The 24,003-nt window shown below is 46.2% G+C and overlaps 1 protein-coding gene across 1 annotated transcript in view; it reads right to left on the bottom strand.

Annotated features, from left to right (window-relative positions):
* Positions 1-16,550, bottom strand: part of LOC126203453 (glucose dehydrogenase [FAD, quinone]-like) — a 64,851-nt gene extending 48,301 nt beyond the window's left edge. Inside the window, exons 1-2 of the mRNA XM_049937770.1 lie at positions 16,371-16,550; positions 2,841-3,199 (exon numbers count right to left, since the gene is read on the bottom strand). Coding sequence (XP_049793727.1) covers positions 2,841-3,199; positions 16,371-16,550 — 539 coding nt within the window. The remainder of the gene's footprint in view (positions 1-2,840; positions 3,200-16,370) is intronic.
* Positions 16,551-24,003: the final 7,453 nt, after the last annotated feature.

Raw genomic sequence — 24,003 nt, 5'->3', positions numbered from 1 at the left:
ATTTGCCAGCTCGGATAACATCGGCGACGCGCCGTGGCATGGAAGCTGTCAGACCTCGGGTAGTCGCTGGAGGGATTTGGCACCACATCTGCGCACACAAGTCACCTGATTTCCGTAAAGTCCCGGTGGGGAGGCAGTGAGCTCTGACGCCACGTTCAGTCACATCCCAGATGCGTCAGATGAGCTTCAGATCTGGCGTGGTGGGAGGGAGGGGGTGGGGGTAGCACATCAATTAGAACTCGCCACTGTGTTCCTCGAACCGCTCCGTCGCTCTGCTTGCCTTTTGAGTCGTGAGATGGCGCATGATCTTGTTGAAGAATGGCACTGCCATCGGGAGACATGATCGTAATGAAAGAGTGTATGAGGTGTGCAACCAGTGTACGATATTCTTTGGCGGTCAAGGTGCCTTGCACGAGCTCTACTGGACCCGTAGACGCCCACGTGAATGTTCCCAGGAGGATGATGGAGCTGCCACCAGCTAGTCTCCGTCCCACATTGCAGGTGTCAAGGAGCTGTTCCCCTGGGAGGCGACGGATTCGCGCCCTCTTATCGGCGCGATGATGAAGAAGATTCACCAGACCGTGCAACGCTCTGCCACTGCGCCAGCGACCAGTGCCGATGCTCTCGCGCCCATTTCAGTCGTAGTTGCTGATGTTGCGGTGTTAACATAGATGTATGGGCCATCCGCTGCGGAGACCGATCGTTATGAGTGTTGGGCGCACTTTCTGTTCAGACACACTTGTACTCAGCTCAGCAAGTCTGCTGTTAGTACTGCCACAGTTCGCCTCCTGTACTATTTTACTAGTCTGCCCAGCCTACGACGTCCGACATTTGTAATGAAGAGTGCCTGCCCAAGACACCCACCACAGCACTCCTCGAACACCCGACAAGTCGTGCAGTTTCCGAAATGCTCGTGCGGAGCCTCTCGGTCATCACAATATGTCCTCGGTCAAACTCAGATCGCGCGCCTTCCCCATTGTACACACGGACAGCACGCCCACTGATACTACACGCACAGAACGTGTGTCTGACTAGCAGTCATTTCTCGCCAAGTGACGCTGCTACCGCGTGGACGGGTTTATATCGATAGCAGGTCGGTGATTAGCGTATATAGAAAACGAGCGGTCGTGTCACACTTCCCCAGGGCGCTTCTGAAGATAAGCCTTTGATGAAAACTCGCCGCCGAGGTCATAACAGGGTTCTCTTACTTCAGAAGTTTTCGGGCCACTCACATGTCTGGGAAGCTATTCCGTATGCTTGGACCTTGGTTAACAGTGGCCAGTGAGACACCCTGTCGAAGGCTTTGCGGACTTCTAGCAATATGGAATCTGCCTGTTGCCCTTCATCGATGGCACACGGGATATCGTGCGACAGAAGGGTACGCTGAATTTCTGACGGGAGACGCTTTCTAAATCCGTGCTGCTTTGTAAACATAACCTTTTCGGTCTCAAGGGAATTTATTATATTCTCGCCGAACTTGTCATTTCTGAAAGCTTTTGACGAACGTGGAGTTGTGTGTTTTGAATACCAGAACGGAAATATCAGCGTCGAAAAGGAAGTGGCGCAAAGACTGATGGAGAGAAACAAATTTACCTCGGAACCGCGAATCATAAAACTGGCCACCATCAGCCAAGGAAGTGCGAAATGAATTTACCGATTACTACATGAGGAAGGGAAAGAGAATGGCATTATAGACGCGGTATAAAATTTTATGGACATATGAGCAGGATGAATAAAGGCAGACTCACAAGGCAAATCTTTGAGATAGTAAACAAGAGCAAAAACAAGACAAAATGAATCACTGAAGCAGAAGAAGACATTAAAGAAGTGGGGATCACACAAGAGAACATAAACAATAAAGAACAGTTTAAAAACATCATAAACACACACTTAAACAAGAACATACAGAAAACTATGTTGCGTGTGTCCGTCTACATGTGTATTAGATTATGGTGTAAAATTTTTTTCTAACAATGTTTGCTCTTTAAGTATTATTACCTACATGTATATAAGGAAAAATATATAGCCTAATCCCTTTCGAATGCTTACTATAGTATTGCTTAAAAGCTCCTATGTAAACTTATATGAAGCCTGTGTCCGTTCGAACCATTATTATATCGTGTAAACATATTAAGTAAACAGTGAAATACTTTTAGTGATTTTTGTTAACAGCGTTTAACAAAGACTTGCATTTATATAGCACTACATATTGAGGAAACACCTTTTTTTACTCTAAAAAGACAGCAGACTAACGCAAATGTTGTACGAACTAACCCCCCCCCCCTCTCCACCCCATCGAACAACATCCTGGATTCGACCCCGGTCGCCTCTCTATCCATTTCCTGGCCTACACATCTCTGTTATTCATAACGTTGTTCTAGAGTCATAATTTTTCTTCAATAATTATAATGCAACAACACTCGTGGGTGCTCCGGTTTTTGAGCTTGACACTGTACTTTCAGTTGCCTACCACCCGAAAAAAAAAAAAAATGGCTCTGAGCACTATGGGACTTAACTACTGTGGTCATCAGTCCCCTAGAACTTAGAACTACTTAAACCTAACTAACCTAAGGACACCACACACATCCATGCCCGAGGCAGGATTCGAACCTGCGACCGCAGCAGTCGTGCGGTTCCGGACTGCGCGCCTAGAACCGCTAGACCACCGCGGCCGGCGCCTACCTCCCGACACTACTGCAAATAGGCTACTTGTGGCAGCTTTCTGATATTAGCTTGCCCGAGCGACTCGCGAAAGAAAAGTTGCGAAAGTTTTAGCCTAAAGCAAGCACCTCGGCAAGTGCTTGCTGGCGGACGCGCGGCCTGAGGAGTTGGAGACGCACCTCTGCACGGGCAGCGGGCCGCCCCTGGCGTGGTGGCGGCCGTTGGCGGCCACGTCGGCGTCCAGGTTGTCCTCGGAGCGCAGGAAGTACTTGAGCGCGTCCTCGAAGCCCCAGCCGGGGTTGCCGTGCTCGGCCCAGCGGTCGTAGTCCTGCGGGAAGCCGCGCGCGTACATGCCGGCGCCCAGCACGCTGGAGCCGCCGAGTCCCCGCCCCCGCGGCCAGGCGCAGCCGCCCCCGCCGCACGCGCGGCCGCCCCCGGCACTGCGCAGCCCCCAGTCCGACGTGTTCTCCAGCAGCGGCGCGAACGGCGGCACCAGCGCCTCGTACGGCTCCTCGCCTCCAGCCTCCAGCACCAGCACCTGCCGCGCAGAACACGTCGACGGCGGCGTCAGTCGCGCTAGCGTCTGGAGCGGCGGCGCTGGAAAACCTACAGCTCGACATCAGGCGGTTGTGGTGATCGACTGAAGTGGTTTCCGCGGACTATGAAAAAGGAATAAATATGCCCATAGCCAGAGCAATCGATAGATAGTTGCTATATTCTTCGTCCACTAGTTGTATCACACACCAGTAGAGTGGTACCACGCAGAACCTCCTAGTGAAGTGGCGTGGAGGCTAAGTTGAAAAATAGGGTTTTACAACCAAAAGACTGGGGAAGGATATGGTGTATTGCAATCGTGAATAAAACCAACCTGCTTTCAGAAAAAAAAAAAGTGTTGCATTAATTACACAGTCGTTTAGTGAACAAAGTAAGAGTATATGAACTATCAGACTAATTGTGTGATTGGATTGAAGAGTTCCTAGATAACAGAACGCAGCATATCATTCTCAATGGAGAGAAATCTCCCGAAGTAAGAGTGATTTCAGGTGTGCCGCAGGGGAGTGTCGTAGGACCGTTGCTATTCACAATATACATAAATGACCTTGTGGATGACATCGGAAGTTCACTGAGGCTTTTTGCGGATGATGCTGTGGAATATCGAGAGGTTGTAACAATCGCAAATTGTACTGAAATGCAGGAGGATCTACAGCAAATTGACGCATGGTGCAGGGAATGGCAATTGAATCTCAATGTAGACAAGTGTAATGTGCTGCGAATACATAGAAAGAAAGATCCTTTATCATTTAGCTACAATATAGCAGGTCATGCCGGCCGCGGTGGCCGACCGGTTCTAGGCGCTTCAGTCCAGAACCGCGCGACTGCTACGGTCGCAGGTTCGAATCCTGCCTCGGGCATGGATGTATGTGATGTCCTTAGGTTAGTTAGGTTTAAGTAGTTCTAAGTTCTAGGGGACTGATGACCTCCGATTTTAAGTCCCATATTGCTCAGAGCCATTTGAACCATTTTTTAGCAGGTCAGCAACTGGAAGCAGTTAATTCCATAAATTATCTGGGAGTACGCATTAGGAGTGATTTAAAATGGAATGATCATATAAAGTTGATCGTCGGTAAAGCAGATGCCAAACTGAGATTCATTGGAAGAATCCTAAGGAAATGCAATCCGAAAACAAAGGAAGTAGGTTACAGTACGCTTGTTCGCCCACTGCTTGAATACTGCTCAGCAGTGTGGGATCCGTACCAGATAGGGTTGATAGAAGAGATAGAGAAGATCCAACCGAGAGCAGCGCGCTTCGTTACAGGATCATTTAGCAATCGCGAAAGCGTTACGGAGATGATAGATAAACTCCAGTGGAAGACTCTGCAGGAGAGACGCTCACTAGCTCGGTACGGGCTTTTGTTGAAGTTTCGAGAACATGCCTTGACCGAGGAGTGAAACAGTACATTGCTCTCTCCTACGTATATCTCGCGAAGAGACCATGAGGATAAAATCAGAGAGATCAGAGCCCACACAGAGGCATACCGACAATCCTTCTTTCCACGAACAATACGAGACTGGAATAGGAGGAAGAATCGATAAGGGTACTCAAGGTACCTTCCGCCACACACCGTCAGGTGGCTTGCGGAGTATGGATGTAGATGTAGTAGTAGATGAATTACTTGCTGACAGCCCGCATAAAATAAGGTGGGGACTATTCTGTTGTCAATGCAGAATCAGAAATAGGAGAATGGCTCGGTCAGGAGGGCTCAGTGATTTAGAACGTGGTCCAGGCATTGGATGTCACTTGAATAAAATATAGCGTTGCTGCCTCTGGGTCACAGGGTCCCGGGTTCGATCCCCGGCCGGATCGCTGAGCAGTTCTAAGCGCTTCAGTCCAGAACCGCGCTGCTGCGGGCATGGATGTGTGTGGTGTCCTTAGGTTAGTTAGGTTTAAGTAGTTCTAAGTTCTAGGGGACTGATGACCTCAGATGTTAAGTCCCATAGTGCTCAAAGCCATTTCAACCCGGCCGGATCGGGGATTTTCTCCGCCCGGGGACTGGGTGTTGTCCTCATCAACTCGTCATCATTCGGGAATTGGCGAGATTGGCACTGGGAAGATTCTGAATTTGTACGGGTGCTGATCACCACGATGTTGAGCGGCCACAAACCATCACCATCATCATCATCATCTTGAATAAAATATTCACCAAGGGCATTTCAGCCTGACGGTGACGTGATTGTGAAGTGGAAACGCGAAGGAACAACCAGAGCTAAACCAAAATCAGACAGTCATCATCTTAGTGCCGGACATGGACGATCGAGCATTTCGGTCAGTGGTTGTAAAAAATCGCACGAAGACAGCGGAAGGAATCACTCGTGAGTTGCGAAGTGAAGCCAGCAGTTCAGCCGGCACAGTGACTGTGCATAGGGAGTTGAACAGTGGTATGCAGTGCTCTAGCAGCTCCTCATAAGCCACACATTTTCCCGGTCAGTACTAAACAACGCTTGAGGTAGTGCGAAGAGCAACGCACTGGACAGTGGATGACTGCAAACGAATGACCTGCACTGAAGAATCACCTGCACCCTGTCGCATAGAAGGATTTCGATTGGGCGAATGCCTGCAGAACATTACCTGTCATCATATACAGGGTGGTCCATTGATCGTGACAGGGCCAAATATCTCACGAAATAAGCGTCAAACGAAAAAACTACAAAGAACAAAACTCGTCTATCTTGAAGGGGCAAACCAGATGGCGCTATGGTTGGATCGCTAGATGCTGCTACCATAGGCCAAACGGATATCAGCTGCGTTTTTTTAAAATAGGAACCCCCATTTTTTATTACATTTCGCGTAGTACGTAAAGAAATATGAATGTTTTAGCTGGACCACTTTTTCCGCTTTGTGAAAGATGGCGCTGTAATAGTCACAAACATATGGCTCACAATTTTAAACGAACAGTTGGTAATAGGTAGCTTTTTTTAAAATAAAATACAGAACGTAGATACGTTTGAACATTTTATTTCGGTTGTTCCAATGTGATAGATGTACCTTTGTGAACTTATCATTTCTGAGAACGCATGCTGTTACAGCGTGATTACCTGTAAATACCACATTAATGCAATAAATGCTCAAAATGATGTCCGTCAACCTCAATGCATTTGGCAATACGTGTAACGACATTCCTCTCAACAGCGAGTAGTTCGCCTTCCGTAATGTTCGCACATACATTTTCAATGCGCTGACGCATGTTGTCAGGCGTTGTCGGTGGATCACGATAGAAAATATCCTTCAACTTTCCCCGCAGAAAGAAATCCGGGGACGCCAGATCCGGTGAACGTGCGGGCTATGGTATGGTGCTTCGACGACCAATCCATTTGTCATGAAATATGCTATTCAATGCCGCTTCAACCGCACGCGAGCTATGTGCCGGACATCCATCATGTTGGAAGTACATCGCCATTCTGTCATGCAGTGAAACATCTTGTAGTAACATCAGTAGAACATTACGTAGGAAATCAGCATACATTGGAGCATTTAGATTGCCATCGATAAAATGGGGGCCGATTATCCTTCCTCCCATAATGCCGCACCATACATTAACCCGCCAAGGTCGCTGATGTTCCACTTGTCGCAGCCATCGTGGATTTTCCGTTGCCCAATTGCGCATATTATGCCGGTTTACGTTACCGCTGTTGGTGAATGACGCTTCGTCGCTAAATAGAAAGCGTGCAAAAAATCTCTCGTCGTTCCTTAATTTCTCTTGTGCCCAGTGGCAGAACTGTACACGACGTTCAAAGTCGTCGCCATGCAATTCCTGGTGCATAGAAATATGCTACGGGTGCAATCGATATTGATGTATCATTCTCAACACCGACGTTTTTGAGATTCCCGATTCTCGCGCAGTTTGTCTGCTACTGATGTGCGGATTAGCCGCGACCGCAGCTAAAACACCTACTTGGGCATCATCATTTGTTGCAGGTCGTGGATGACGTTTCACATGTGGTTGAACACTTCCAGTTTCCTTAAATAACCTAACTATCCGGCGAACGGTCCGGACACTTGGATGATGTCGTTCAGGATACCGAGCGGCATACATAGCACACGCCCGTTGGGCATTTTTGATCACAATAGCCATACGTCAACACGATATCGACCTTTTCCGCAATTGGTAAACGGTTCATTTTAACACGGGTAATGTATCACGAAGCAAATACCGTCCGCACTGGCGGAATGTTACGTGATACCACTTACTTATACGTTAGTGACTATTACAGCGCCATCTATCACACACCGAAACAAGTGGTCCAACTAAAACATTCATATTTCTTTACGTACTAAACGAATATGTAATAAAAATGGGGTTCCTATTTTTAAAAAAACGCAGTTGATATTCGTTTGACCTATGGCAGCGCCATCTAGCGGGCCAACCATAGCGCCATCTGGTTTTTCCCTTCAAACTAGACGAGTTTCGTTCTTTGTAGTTTTTTCGTTTGATGCTTATTTCGTGAGATATTTGGCCCGAACGATATCAATGGACCACCCTGTATATGTGCGAACAGTGTAGTACAGGGGAGGTGGTGCTACGATTCGGGCGTGTTTTTCGTGGTTATGCTGTTATCCCTGTACAGCTCTTAAGATGTTGAAGGATGTGAATATATTTTGCAGAATTGGCCTGCAGGCCGCATCCGGAAAGGTTCGACCGCCAAGTGCCAGTCTTATTTCAGTCGACGCCACACTTGGGCGACTTGCGCGCCAGTGATGAGGATGAAATGATGATGAGGACAACACAACACCCAGTCCACGAGCGGAGAAAGTCTCCAACCCGGTCGGGCATCGAACCCGGGCCCGCTTGCACGGAAGGCGAGCACGTTACCACCCAGCTAAGCAGGCGGACATTTGTGCACTGTGTTCAGAAACAGGTCGCAGACAATGACTGATTGTATCAGCATGAGAAAGCATCCTGTCATAAAGCAGCATCTCCGAGTAATGGTTTGTGGACAATAACATTAATGAAATGGTCTGGCCTGCTCAGAATCCCGACCTGAACCTAAGGGAACATCTGTGGGTCGTACATCATTGCATGAGTCTTATTGTTGATCACTGTAATCACAGCCCGTACTGAAGATGTGTTGCAGAAGACCAATGTGTCCGTTCGATTCATGTGCAGCATATCCTGAATTTAAAAAAAATTCCTACCCTAATATAAACTTTTATGGCACAATCTTGTTGTGCCATTTCTTGTGCACAAATAATTTCATCGACACACAAATTTATAAGTTAACATTCTGATTCGATTTTCCGCTCTATACAAACTAGAGTAATTAATCTTTTGACGAATACTTACTAGGTCTGTGCCAAAAGAAACTTGATTTCATTACTTTATTGATTTACGATACGGCAGTAGGAGCGATGCAACACTTTGAGCAAACAAAATTTATTAGGAAATAATTTGAGCCTCCTTTCCTAAAGGTGATTTTACCTTTATACGAAGACTTACAAAACGCAGCCTGTGAGAACGTGTTGCATTGGCGATGATCCTTTCCAGCGTTTAGGTATACGGCGGTTGAAATCCCCCTCCAGCCATCCGAATTTAGATTTACATTTCCTTCCCTAAACGGCGTAAGGCAAATGCTGAGATGGTTCTTCTGTAAAGACGTGTTCGATTTCTTTCACAACCCGAGCATCGGCTAATGACATATTCGTTGACGGACTGAGGATCCCTGTTCTGCCTGCCTTCTGTCGTCTGTTCATCGGTCTGGCCACAGTGCACTTTTATAGTGGCCACACTTGCTTCTACCGGTGGTAAATCGTGTGAGACGGGGACCTGGGACAACGAATTTTTTCTGCAGTATTATTCATGTTTTTTTTTTTTTTGGGATGCGGCTCTCTTTGAAAACATTGTTTCTGCCCGTAAATAGAGATATCACATTTGGAGGAATTTAGAAGGATTTTTTATTTTTCGGACGCTTTTGCCACTCACTGTGACTCCTGTGCTCTTCCTTCTACGTTACATACCATAATTTAGTTCTTATTATGCTTTGAGCATGCTTTCTTGCTTATTTGTCCAAAATACGTTCACTGGTGTCACCACACTCTTCCCCTGCTGGCTTATCAGCAGCTATGATAACAAATTTTACGCAGGTCTGATACCGGAACATCAGCCATTTCACTGATGCTTCGAAGTTTTTGCGTTCCTCTCTTCCTCTTAGACACAGAACTTCGCATCGGTGCATTCCCCTTCAAGTCTTCATTTCTCAATAATCGCTGCAGTTCGGGAAGACAATTTCGCTCCTCCGCCACTGCGTTGGCAGCGGGCGAGGCAACCAGCTTCTCACGGATGCCACTACGCGGCGCCACCGACCGGAGTACCGCGCTTTGATATGCTGGCGCGTTAATTCAAACGTTCGGCACCTTTTTGAGCATACCACAACTGTACAAGATTTCTAACGGGCCAGGCTAAATTATCTTTTTATCGGTTAGAATAAAAATTGATAGTGTTATATTCAGTGTCAGCGGTTATTTGTGAAACTGGCTCCAATGATGGCATTCTCATTAATTTTTGAGGTACTACGAGAAGCAGTGAATGAAAACCTTTATTATAAAATGAAACTTTTGCTTTGCAGAAGAGTGTACAACATTGTTACATTTCCTGGCAGATTAAAACTGAGTTCCTGAAAAGGACTCTGACATGGAACCTATTCTTCTGTGCGCAATGAATGTTCTGGATATCTTAGTCGGTAAGAGCATATCCCGCGAAAGGCAGAATTCTTGGTTCGAACGCCGATCGGATATACAGTTACAACTTGCTAGGATGTTCCAAGACAGTTCACATTCTCCATTTTCAACATAGAGTTTTTTCAATTATTTTCACTTTAAAGTTTCTGCACTTCCCTACCACAATAGATATATTGAAGTCTTCCTATGTGTTGTGGGAAAAATGTGTACAGTCTATAGCAGTCGTGTTTCTTTGTCGAGCCGGCCGCGGTGGTCTCGCGGTTCTAGGCGCGCAGTCAGGAACCGTGCGACTGCTACGGTCGCAGGTTCGAATCCTGCCTCGGGCATGGATGTGTGTGATGTCCTTAGGTTAGTTAGGTTTAAGTAGTTCTAAGTTCTAGGGGACTAATGACCACAGCAGTTGAGTCCCATAGTGCTCAGAGCCATTTGAACCATTTTTTTTTCTTTGTCGAGCAGTACAACATCGTTACGGTTCAGAATGTACAGAGAGAGACTAAACTGGGAACCCGATGAGGTTAAAAGCCAGATCGCTACCTTTCTCTACCAGTCATACCAGCGACAAGATCGAGCTCTGAATGAGTGGTTGATGAGGCGCGATTGGGTGCCAGAACTGGTAGCGCACTGCGCGGGGGAAACAGGGATCCCGTTTTCGAATCCTTGAGCAGCCAACAGTTTTGACATCTTAGTATTAGATTTGTATAATTTACGGGATCTATGGATAAGTGACGTTGTACCTGGAATTTTCAGAAAACAATCTGCAAGTAACGGAGAATTTTTACCGTGTCATAGATGGATCACGATTCTAATCGTTGACTGCTCGTAATGTCGTTACTGACGAGACTGTACCGAGTCTTCTAGGCACGCCTACCTCATCCCTTTTTTTTTAAAAAAAACGTTGTAAACAGGGTCAAAGTAAACTGCTAACCTTCCGTTGCCCACAATCTTCTAGAATCCTTGGTCAGTTTCAGAATGTCGTAAAAATATTTCGATGTGATACACTGATTCTTTGATATCATCGTAACACCGTTTCTGGCACTGATCATTTTATCATTTAAGGAAATGAAACAAATTTTGTCAAATGAAAAAGTGCGTCTTACATTGTGTTGAGAAAATTTTTCTTGCCGTTTACTTAAAGTAGTAAGAGTATTTTCTCGTTTAACTGTTTAAGTTACAAAACTGGATATGTTGTATTGTTTTCAAATAAACTGATTTGTTTCCTTTCGTCGTGTTATGACCGAGTTATTGTTCCTTGGTCACCAGACGTACTTCACTGAAATTTTTATTGATCGGTTAATTGGGAGAAAAGGACAAATGTTAACTCCTTGTCTTTAAGAAGTTAAAGAAACAATGCAACAGATGAAAGGAAAAAAGCCCGAATTCTGAAAAATATTGGCTCCTGTTATGGGAAGTTAAAGCGCTCAGAGACATGTGACGAACTTGCGTGTAACAAGATCGAAAGTACGATATTGCATGGCCTGTGTTGTTAAAAAGAACGATGCAGCCTTCCTTCGGATTCACTGCCAGATCGAGACTTCGGTACGTCGTCGTTCCTGCGTCACAACCTGTACTCATGCGCACAATATATAAGTCCTGTACAAGGGAGGACACTTTAATTGAAACTAGTTGCCTGTATCGCGGGTAAATACGATATTGTGTGTTGTTAATGTTTCTTCAAACATGCGTGCAGTTGAGTCTGATCGTTGAGTAGGCAGTCAGATGGTGTATTTCTGTTGATAAGGATTTCAGTTTCTTCAAGAAGGTCAATCAATCATCGTGCCTTTGTTGGCAAAGTGAAGTATTTGGAATTTCTATTCTGTGCTGTTTGCTGAAAGATTGTGATTGGCAAGATGTACCCCAGTGCTGGCTTTGTTCAGGTATTTGTCCATACATCGACTATATTACGCGCAGACAAAAACAAATAACGTCTCTGAGCAAAGTATGCCGTATCTTCGTATGAAGAAATTTGTAATAAGCAACAGTTGTATAGCACGTGCAGGATGCTGACAAACTTTCGTGACTACAGTATATACGAGTTGTGCATATCCTGTGAAAAGTGAGTGATGTATTACCAACTTTCTTTGACAATCGAAGCTAATAGATGGATATTAATAACAAAGCCGCCCATACTATTCGCAGTAAGTTCAGAATTCATTTTAGGATCCAAATCGGCATGTGAACAATTTTCATGGTGATACGTTAAAGGATGTTCCATTTTCTTGTCACATAGCCAGCACCCAGCATTACGCTTTGAAATAGTCACGTGACCTTTTGTGCACCATCTGACGATGGGCCTGAAAATGTTCGAAAGCCGGTTTATGAAGTACATATCTATTTTAAAAAAGTGTCTGTTTGTAGTTTTCTCTATTTATATTAAAAATGTATGTTTAAGCTCGTCCATGTTTTACAAAATTACTGAATCCCTCAAGAGTTGTTGCAGCCATCAGCGCAAGAAAAGTTGTTTTTGATAATGTCATTAAATCAGTGCAACATACTGATTCTTATTTGTTCAGTTTTCAGCACTCTTTCTGACACTGAATTTGTACCAACTTCCGACTTGAAAATCTGAAGTTTTAATTACGTTAAACACATTTCAGCAGAAAATTTTGCACGCACTGTTTCCTAAGAAAGGAGGGGGATGAGGTACGCTAACGGAGCGTCTGAGCTTCCTGTATCTAACCCAATTCATGGCAGCCAATAGCTGTTACAGACTGCGCGTCGTAACGACTTCCAGGGACAGTGAAAATTTGATTCTGTATATTTCAAATAATTATCGACCGAATTTAGAAATTTAAACTGCTGTCATAATCTTATCATTAAGTTGAAAGTTTAACATTGTAAACAAATGTTGCAGGTAGGAACTTTGTATATATCTTGAAAGAGGCTAACCACAGCGCACAAATGACCCAGACTGTACACACAATTTTTATCGTCTACGAAATTTTTTCTCACCGACAGCTTCCACGAACTGATGAAAGGAAAAAAAAAAGTTTATTGATTACCACAGTTTCGCTGTTCATGCAGTAAAACTTCGGTATTAGACATGGCGTTTTAGTTTATTATTTCTTTACTGCCCACCCTATTCGCAACACAGTTTGTAGAGAGCATCCACATACATCACTCAGTGTGCGTGGAAAATTATGTTGTACGATCCATGGTCCAGGAGACATGACGCCGTAAACAATGAGATGCGCGAAAAGAAAAGAGCGCAAATTAAACGGATTATACTCATCCACTGTTCCATCAGACTTTGAACATAATTTCACACCTTTTCTAAACTATTTGTCGTTTACGTGATTGACATCAAATATTAACATATTAACAGATGTGTGAAGTAATCAAAAGTTTGTACCTACTTAATACCGAGTGGTTGTAATTAAACTGGCGACGCTGAGAGTGCGGCAGTGCGGGCTGTATACGTTGTAGGAAGCTGACTCATCGTAGGTATGCTTATTAGCCGGGGCGATCGCAGGTATACTGGGGAAAAAAGTTTGCTTAATGCTACCACGTGAAAATACGGCGCTGTAAGCAGACATAACGTGAAACGCTTCTGTTTTGACGTCAATATGCTGGTTGTCTCTCGGTGACGGATGTCGATTTCTTCAGTGAAGTGACTGTTGGTGTAAACGATTGAGGAAGTTGAAGTTTTGCGTATCGTATGCAGTGGCTGTTTAGAAGAAAGACTGTGTAGTCCTGGCAAAGTAGTTTGATGAGAACAGCAGCAGTAGCATCGCTGCATGGTGGGAGTATCGCCGATCGAAACAGCTGCGAAGAGGTCCCATGCCAGCCAGTGGGCTAAACAATATTATGACGAAATTAGAAGTGACAGGTGAATGGGGTGGTGCGGCAGGCAGGGGGAGGCGGCGGCGGCGGCGGCGGCCCGTTCCCGTGGCACTGTTGATGAAGTTTCTCTAGCTGTAGCCGACCGTGCAGCACATGGCCCCATTTCTGCACCCATCACTACTCGAGCTGTGTCACAGGAGTGTCTCTCCCCTGGTCAACAGTTCAAAAGATATTGCGGCGCATTTTACACTGGTATTCCAAGAAGATTAAGAATATGTACCAAATAAATAAAATTCTAAGATTGACTACACCGCCGTGACTTCGCCTCTTTTTTTTCGCATGCATGGAATCTTCGCATGGGCAAGGTACATTTTACTGTGCATGTTGCTGTGAATGCTCTGAACTGTCGCATATGGGGTTCTATTCCGCCACATTGTGTGCAGGAATATCCGCTGCAACCGACTTATGTTGTGACCGTGTGGTGGTGTTTCACAAGCTCCTTCATTCTCGGTCCGTTTCTGTTCGAGGAAGCGACACCTCGCGGGCCAGCTAGCTGTACAGTGACATACGCACATTGCGAGGACCGCCTTTTGCAACACGTTGATTCCAGCCTTGCAAGAATGCCACTGTTCCACACCACTATTTTCGTGCAAGATAGGGCAACACCACATGTCGGTTGCCAGGTGAAATTCATGCTTCGACCAATGTTTCGCAACGACTGCATCATTTCTAGCCAGTTTCAAAACGTGTGGTCTTCTTCATCCCCCGACCCTGACCCATGTGACTTCCGGTTGTAGGGACATGTAACAGGTCGTGTCTATCAGGCATGTATCCTGCCTCTTCCTGATCTAAAGGAGATCGCAGGACGACATGACATATTGGTTTTTTTCCACTGGAAATTCCGTGTTACAGATGCAGCATGTTGCTCATTCGGAAGATCGTACTGAGCGCATGTAACATGTGAAAATATCCCAATAACCGTGCCAGAATCACTTTTAACAGGTGTTTGATCATTCCTCCACCATGTTGTGAGTGCTGCCAGCGCCAGATTTTCACTTGTTGGCAGAAATTGGAACTATTATTTTCCCAGCACACTCCGCTAGCGCACCGATTAATGGACATTCCTACGATATTGCAGCGTACTTCTATGTATACACTACGGGCCATTAAAATTGGTACACCACGAAGATGACGTGCTACAGACGCGAAATTTAACCGATAGGAAAAAGATGCTGTGATATGCAAATGATTAGCTTTTCAGAGCATTCACACAAGGTTGGCGCCGGTGGCGACACCTACAACGTGCTGACATGAGGAAAGTTTCCAACCGCTTTCCTCATACACAATCAGCAGTTGACCGGCGTTGCCTGGTGAAACGTTGTTGTGATACCTCGTGTAAGGAGGAGAAATGCGTACCATCACGTTTCCGACTTCGATAAAGGTCCGATTGTAGCCTATCGCGATTGCGGTTTATCGTATCGCGACATTGCTGCTCGCGTTGGTCGAGATCCAGTGACTGTTAGCAGAATATGGAATCGATGGGTTCGGGAGGGTAATACGGAACGCCGAGCTGGATCCCAAAGGCCACGTCTCACTAGCAGTCGAAATGACAGGCATCTTATCCGCATTGCTGTAACGGATCGTGCAGCCACGTCTCGATCCCTGACTCAACAGATGGGGACGTTTGCAAGACAACAACCATCTGCACGAACAGTTCGACGACGTTTGTAGCAGCATGGACTATCAGCTCAGAGACCATGCATGGCTGCGGTTACCCTTGACGCTGCATCACAGACCGGAGCGCCTGCGATGGTGTACTCAACGACGAACCTGGGTGTACGAATGGCAAAATGTCACTTTTTTGGATGAATCCAGGTTCTGTTTACAGCATCATGATGGTCGCATACGTGTTTGTCGACATCGCGGTGAACGCACATTGGAAACGTGTATTCGTCATTGCCATACTGGCGTATCACCCGGCGTGATGGTATGATGTACATTGGTTACACGTCTCGGTCACCTCTTGTTTGCATTGACGGCGCTTTGAACAGTGGACGTTACATCTCAGATGTGTTACGACCCGTGGCTCTACCCTTCATTCGATCCCTGCGAAACCCTACATTTCAGCACCATAATGCACTACCGCACGTTGCACGCCCTGTACGGGCCTTTCTGGATACAGAAAATGTTCGACTGCTGCCCTGGCCAGCACATTCTCCAGATCTCTCACCAATTTAAAAGTCTAGTCTATGGAGTCTGAGGAACTGGCTCGTCACAATACGCCAGTCACTACTCTTGATGAACTGTGGTATCGTGTTGAAGCTGCATGGGCAGCTGTACCTGTACACGCCATCCATGCTCTGTTTGACTCAATGCCCAGGCGTATCAAGGCCGTTATCACGGCCAGAGGTGATTGTTCTGGGTACTGATTTCTCAGGATCTATGCACCAAAACTGCGTGAAAATGTAATAACATGTCAGTTCTAGTATAATATATTTGTCCAATGAATACCCGTTTATCATCTGTATTTCTTCTTGGTGTAGCAATTTTAATGGCCAGTAGTGTACAACCTGCATTGCAGCACTCGGAACACAGTTTAATTACAAAAACCCGGTACACGGGAGCTGGACTCTTCAGAGTCGAGGGTTAACTGAGTGTCGGAGAGCAGCACGGCGCGGCGGTGGCGGCCGCTGCTCACCTTCCAGTCAGGCACCTCGGAGAGGCGGTTGGCGAGCACGCAGCCGGCGGTGCCGCCGCCCACGATGATGAAGTCGTAGGGGGCGTCCGGGGGCGGCGCGGGCGCGGCCGGGGGCCGGCGTCGCGCGGCGCGCTCGCTGCCCGTCACGTTCCTGGCGACGGCGGCGTCGACGAGCGCCATGAAGACGGCGGCCAGCCCCAGCACGGCCGCCGGGCAGCCCGTCGCGTTCTGCACCTCGCGCTCCAGCGCCGACACCGTGGCGCGCAGCGGCGCCGGCACCGCCACCGGCGACCCGCCGCCGCTCCCCGTCTCCATGGCCTGCCAAGAGTCGAGCGACAGGCCTGTTGTCATTTCGTACACCGTGCTCTCACAATAATAAGACCACGTTTTGTGTTGTGTATCCAGGTTATTTACAATCGGGCCGTGCGGAGTTGGCCGTCTTCCATTTTCTTCCTGCTCACAAGATTGGGAGCTTGGTACCGACATATGAGCTTCAAAAGCAATGCGACGTAACTCGTAAATGTAACGTAAAGAACCTGGCTTTCGATGATTACATGCAACAGTAGGCGAACAGCGGAGAAATGGTTCCTGTCGGAGCGCAGACAAAGCCAATATGTTCGTCTTTAAATAACGCCTTGCTCAACAAAAATTCTCCCCAGCACTACTTGAGACATTAGTCGAGCCCGTGCCACGTCGTGTTGCGGCCCTTCCGCGTGCTCTACTCGACATTAGGCAGGTGTACCAGTTTCTTTGGCTCTTCAGTGTATGTCTCTCTCCCACTGTCTCCTTTTCTCCCACTTCTTTACAGTGTATCACATTGCCACTGTCTATTCTGCCACACTGCCTCCTTGTGTCTTTCTTTCCACGGCAACAGTGTCCACTATATCTCCGCAGGTCAAAAATGTACGCACGTACTTAAAATTTCTGTCCATAACGCGCCCTCCCCACACTTACGCCTCAAAATTCGCTGGTCTGGACAGGTCCAGTCCCGCCCCCCACCTACCCAGGTCTTGGTCTCCTCTCATCTCTGTTTTTAAATTCCATTGTCTTCTCCCTGTTTTCTTCCCATTGCTTCTGTCTCCTTCCACCTCTCTTTCTCTTTTACTGCCACTGTCTCTTACTCACCATAAATATCTCCTCTCTCCTTGGCCCCCACGGCTACTGTGTTCACCTATTTCTCTTTCTCTTTCGCTGCCACTTTCTCTCTCCCACCAACACTGTCTCCTTTCTGTTCCACCGTCAGTGTCTCTCTGGTACCCTTCGGCAAAAAAGCGCGAATATATTCGCATAAAAAAACTTTTCGTGAGGAAGGCGGATGAGGGCTGAGGCAGCTAGTTCTCCACTTTTCTGTCAGAATCGTTTAAAGAGAAGCATATTTGCCTTTTATGTGCTCTAATAGATTTTTTGCGCTGGTTCCCCTCTTTTCTACAGCGGGGTGTGCTGCTTATCTAAAACGAATTACATACGCCCGTAAAGTTTGGGCAGTTTTTTATATATTTGCGCACCTTTATTTATTTTGACACATATAAACAACGAATGAATACGCATAATACAAAGTTAACACAAAATCGTTTGCTGTACATTTTTTGGATACTTTGGTCATCGATTGCAATTCATGATTCGTATCTTAAAAGAGTAAAAACGTTGTTGTAAATATTTTACTGAATTAGCAGTCACCGCATTTTTATATAATTTTAGCCAACTATTTTAAGTTATTTTCAGACATGTTGAGACCCTTTTTTAGCCCACTGTTTGCCACTGCAGTTGTCACTTTGAGCATATTTGTATAGGTGTGAAGTGCCCCTTAACAGAGACGGCGCGTCACAGAGTTTTATTGGCGCAAAAATGATGACTAAAACATAGTTTGGGAACCTCAGAACCCTTTCGATGATTCGACAACCATTGCCATCTGTTGACTACGTTAGATAAAACTACATTTACGCCTCAGAACTGATATTAAGTGCATGTTTTAAGCGTATAAGTACGGTAACTTTGAACTTCGTGCTCTCACTAATGGCTACTGATAGCGAAAAAAGTTTCAAGGTTGCCGAATAGCATCAGCTTAAGAACATATGGTAAAAATTTCGACAGTTTGACGTGAAATGAAATTATAGAAGTGGCCATCCCCATAATTCGTACTTTTCGTACGCCAAGATCATGGTTTACGGGGTTTTCTCAGGAACAGCCCATGAACAAATGCCGACCGAGGTCCATCCTAGATCACACCTAATGCAAAGAATCAATCGATTTTCCGAATTTGCGTGGGCTGGAGGAAGTGTGTAATGTTCAAATTTTGATACTGTAGTGTAGGACAGTACAGTAATCCGTTCTTTCGATAGGCATACAAAAGGCCGCTGCGCCAAGGGCTGCCGAAACCCTCGTGTTTATGATTCATAGATGACCCCCTGAAATATCTCATTTTAACACGTGGCTTTTTGGAACATATTGGTACCGCGTACTGTCGTGCACGGACCGATTTCTAAGCTCTTTGAAGTATATACGTTTGTAACTTTTTAACAATGTTGCCGGTATCTGCGTGTGTATTGTAGAGTCTTGTAACGGTCACCGGTACAAATCTCGCAAGTAGAAACATTTCCTTAGTTTTATTTAAATATCATATTAATTAACGGATGGTGAATCAAAATTTACAATAAAAATACCATCTGTTCGTGTGATAACTAGCGATCCGCCCTGGATTAGCACAGTTTACGGGCTACTGTTTCGAGTTATGATTAAAATTGGGTGAACAATTTTGGGTAGTTGAATATCTTCACATTCATATATCCGATGTCAGGGTGTGGGTATGGCGAATACCGACGAACGTCATCTGCCAGCGTGTGTAGGGCCAACAGTAAAATTCTGAGGCGGTGATGTTATGGAGCGGTAGTGTTTTCCATGGAGGGGGCTTGCACCCCTTCTTGTTTTGCGTGGCACTATCACAGCACAGGCCTACATTGATGTTTTAAGCACCTTCTTGCTTCCCACTGTTGAATAGCAATTCGGGGATGGCGACTGCATCCTTCAACACGATCGAGCACCTGTTCGTAATGTACGGCCTGTGGTGGAGTGGTTACATGCCGATAACATCCCGGTAATGGGCTGGCGTGCACAGAGTCCTGACCTAAATTCTACAGAATACCTTTGGGATGTTTTGGAACGCCGACTACATGCCAGGCCTCACCGACCGACATCGATACCTCTCCTCAGTCCAGCACTCCGTGAACAATGGGCTGCCATTGCCCAAGATACTCTCCAGCACTTGATTGGACGTATCCCTGCGACAGTGGAAGCTGTCATCAAAGCTCAGGGTGGGGCAACGCCATATTGAATTCCAGCACTACCGATGGTGGGTGCGACGAACTTGTAAGTCATTTTTAGCCAGGTGTCCGGATACTTTTGATCACATAGTGTAGTATGGTGAGTTACGGAGGGAGGGGGGACAGCGAACGGAATGGAGGATTAGGTATTGTGTGTGGTGTAATATAGTAATACGTAATTGAATGTTTGGGCTACGTAACAGTTATATCGTAAAGTTGGAGCCGTCTATTCGTATCACGCCGGCCGTGGTGGCCGAGCGGTTCTAGGCGCTTCAGTCCGGAATCGCACGACTGCTACGGTCGCAGGTTCGGATCCTGCCTCGGGCATGGATATGTGTGTTGACCTTAGGTTAGTTAGGTTTAAGTAGTTCTAAGTTCTAGGGGACTCATGACCTGACATTTTAATTCCCATAGTGCTCAGAGCCACTTGAACCATTTTTTTATTCGTATCCCACGTATAGCAGTTAAAAATATTACACTCGATTACACACCAGATTCTGACGGGTGAAATTTAATGTGTAGAGGATGTAGGTAAGCAAAAATTAGGAACAAAATTCAGTGTTTTGTAGAAATAGCGTCGGGGTAAGCAGATGTACTTTTGTTACAGTAAGAGTACTTCAGTTTCGCCACGACTAGTACCTTCAGATTGTGTGCCAACGCATCATCGGAAGTCGCATACGCCCGGCTTCCTCGATTTGCTCACAGCTTCAGAGTGGATCAGAATCCTAGCGATGTTTCCATGGCGGCGTCGAAGTATGCTCTTCACATGATCCTGGAAGTAGTAGTACGTATCAGGTGACCGAACTGGTTACGGGATAGAATGAGTGAAATGCGAAACTGGATTCAGAAGTTGGGAGCTTCAGCTTAAAATAATAAAGGTCCAAGGGACATTGATATCGGTTATTGAGAATGGACACCTCCCAAATATGATACAACATCCCACTTAAGCAGAAGGAGCAGTGGAGGTAAAAGAGATAAAATCTGTTCTATTATCTGATAACCAGAGTTCAGAGACCATGGAATCGCAGTGTCAGACTACGGCGGACATGTTGACTCGAGATTGTGACGGGTTTGTGTTCCGGATCCGTTGGGTTTCTGGATATGACCTGTCTCTCAACATGGCAGATGATTCACAAATTCCTCTGTTTGCGTATGACACAAGTATTGTTTTGAAAAAAAACGGAACGTTGTATAAATAATGTAGCTAATAGGATAGTTAATAAGATCAGGACATGGCTTTCAGAGCACAGATTAGTGTCTAATTGCAACAAAAGGCGATGCATACACCTCATTACAGGGAACTATAGTAAATGTGGAAACGTACTGTCCCGAGGTGATCACACAGTCGGTGAAGTCGAACAATTAAAACTCTTACAATTGAGGGCTGATGAAGGCTTTCTTGGAAGTATCACGTTCAGGATATTGCTCAGAAACTCAGTGCTGCTAACTTCGCTACAAGAATTACCTCCACTGTCTCTGACAGCGGAACACAAACGCACGTCTATTTTGCGTACTGTCACCCTATTGCCTCATACGTGTTATAGGAGGGCTTGTCGGAAAGTAAGGACCGATCGGTCGCGAAATGGAAACTGCAGACGTGTTGCGCAGTGTCTCTACTCTGCCCGTAGACAGCGTCACGTCGCTCTTCCCAGTTCCGAGCGCACAGGGAGCGCGTACAGATGCCTCCCACCAAGTGTGGATGCCGCGAGATTTCGCCTGACTTCATGCAGGCTCACATAACTTAACAGTCACGATTCTCGGCCGCACACTGCACGGGAAATGAGGAGCCCCCTGCAGCGTTTGACCACGCACCATACAATCCGAACGTGGTCGCTCTGATTTTCACTTCCACTCAAACAGTCCGCTGGCTGTGGGGACAACATTTTCGCACAGAGAATGAGCTGCAGTCCAACGTAGAAAATTGTTTTGAAGCACAGGAGGTTGCCTTCTATAACTAGGGTGCTGGAAAGAGGGTACAACGCTACGAGAGAGGTCTAGAGGAAATTTCTAGTCGGTGTTCTGAATCGCATTTAGCTCTAAATGTAGAAAAATTGAAGTAATGCGGATGAGTAGGAAAAGCAAACCCGTGATGTTTGGTTCAAATGGCTCTGAGCACTATGCGACTTAACTTCTGAGGTGGTCAGTCGCCTAGAACTTAGAACTAATTAAACCTAACTAACCTAAGGACATCACACACATCCATGCCCGAGGCAGGATTCGAACCTGCGACCGCTGTGATGTTTGGATACAGCATTGGTAGTTCGTGCTCGATACCGTCACTTCGTTTAAATACTTGGGCGTAACATTGAAAAGCGATACGAAACGGAACGAGCACTTGAGGATTGTGATAAGAAGGGCGAACGGTCGACTTGGATTTATGGAGAGAATTGTAGTAAAGTGTGGTTCATCTGTAAAGGACTAGTGCCACATATCTCGAGTACTTCACGAGTGTTTTGGGATCTGTACCGGGTCCGAACCAAGTCAGAGGCGGGCTGCTACATTTGTTACTGGTATGTTCGAACAACACGCAGGTCTTATGGAGATGCCTCGCGAACTCAAATGGGAATCCCTGAGGGTAAGGCGACATTCTTTTCGAGGAACACTATTGAGAAAATTTAGAGAACCGGCATTTGAAGCTGACTGCAGAACGAGTGTGTTGCCTCCAGCGTACATTGCGCGTAAGAACCACGAAGATCAGAAAGGTGAAACTGTGGTTCATGTGGAGGCATATAGACAGTCGTCGTCCCCTCGTTCTATCTGCGAGTGGCACAGGAAAGGAAGTGACCAGCGGCGGCAAGGGGTGTCGTCCGTCACGCGCCGTAAGCTGGACTGCGGAGCGTCCGTGTAGACAGGTGTAAGCCGGAGCGGCGGCTGTGTAGGGAAGTAGCTGGAACATGTAGCTAACTTTCACAAATAAAACATTTAATTTTCACTACGATTTCCATTTCTCAACCGATCGTTCCTCACTTTCCGAATAGCCCTCGTACTTAGTGGCTGTGCAATCAATACTGTCAGCCCAGAAAACAGCCATCTCACTGATGTAATGTGCCAGTTCGCGAAGTTCCTGTAAGTCGTCGTTCACGTATCTCTAAATTCCAAGTCTGCCATTCCCGTACACATATTCCATTATGGGATTTGTTGTTGACAATACTGCCTCTTTCAGAAGGAACTGCAACATCCACTCAGTGAATACTAGATGGAATATCGATATACACGTATTATTCTCTTAAGCATTGTTCAAAAAGCTGTGTACGCTTAAGCAGGTTTCATTTTCCATAGGCTTCCAGGAGGACAGAAAAATTTTGTAGATAACCCCCAAATATTCAAATCCAAATTGAAGCGTTTCCTAGTGGCACACACCTTCTATTTTGTGTTGGAGTGCTTTTCTCTGTAATGTGTATTGTATTAGTATTCTGTCTTAAAGATTTTTTCGTGGTTGCCTAATTACTATTTAGTTCTCAAACGTTGCTTTCGCGCGTGTGTCGGATCTTCCATAGCGCCGTGCGAAATTACGCTGGCGACCGCGGTCGGAATGCACGCACTCTTGGCGTTGCGTGCCATGCCAGAAATTACGGGACGTACCTGTAGGCCCCTCTGCTCCACAGCGCAGTCAGAAACCGTTACTGGCGAACCCAAATTAGTCGTCCGAACTGCTTCGCATCTAAAATCGGTATAAATAAGGGTCTAGCACCACAGCTCGATATCACTAGAGAAAGACACACATAAAACATCACCCTTACATTTACACGGAAACAAAAGAAAATTTATTGACACGAATTAATCATATCCAAGGTCTTTGCTTTCACCCCGCACCACCTGCATGTAGCTAACTACTCTGAGCCGTCTGCTTTTTACCGAATAAATCTGGAACCCTCGCCAGAAAAAAAAAAAAAAAAAACCAGAAAGGCGCCTGAGAACAATTTGACTCCCGCTTCCAGGAACGAACACGCCAAATTATCTCTGTCTTCCGTACTGCACTAAGTAATGTTCTTGATCGCGAAGGATCAGCTACTCCTGATTTCTGATATACGCAATGAAAACATCATTTACGCCCAAGAGGGCACACCACTTCTTCACGCGACGAGGGCTGCCGCGGAATCCTCCCTTTCCGCGAGCTCCAAACTGCTGCATGAAATTATTTAACGTTCAGGTTTCAGCAGCAGAAATGTAGGGACTCTCATTGGACAGTCTCTGCTAGCGCTTGCAGCGCTTCTGCGAGGTGCCGCCTCCTGCCGGGACTCGTCCTGCTTTCCCTGCGACGTTGGACAGTACTGCCCATCACGAGGAAGTCACTCGACATGGAGCCGCCCTCGTGC

The sequence above is a fragment of the Schistocerca nitens genome, chromosome 9, assembly GCF_023898315.1.
Source record: "Schistocerca nitens isolate TAMUIC-IGC-003100 chromosome 9, iqSchNite1.1, whole genome shotgun sequence".
NCBI classification, from domain to species: Eukaryota; Metazoa; Arthropoda; class Insecta; order Orthoptera; family Acrididae; genus Schistocerca; species Schistocerca nitens.
This window is presented reverse-complemented; position numbering and strand designations above follow the sequence as displayed.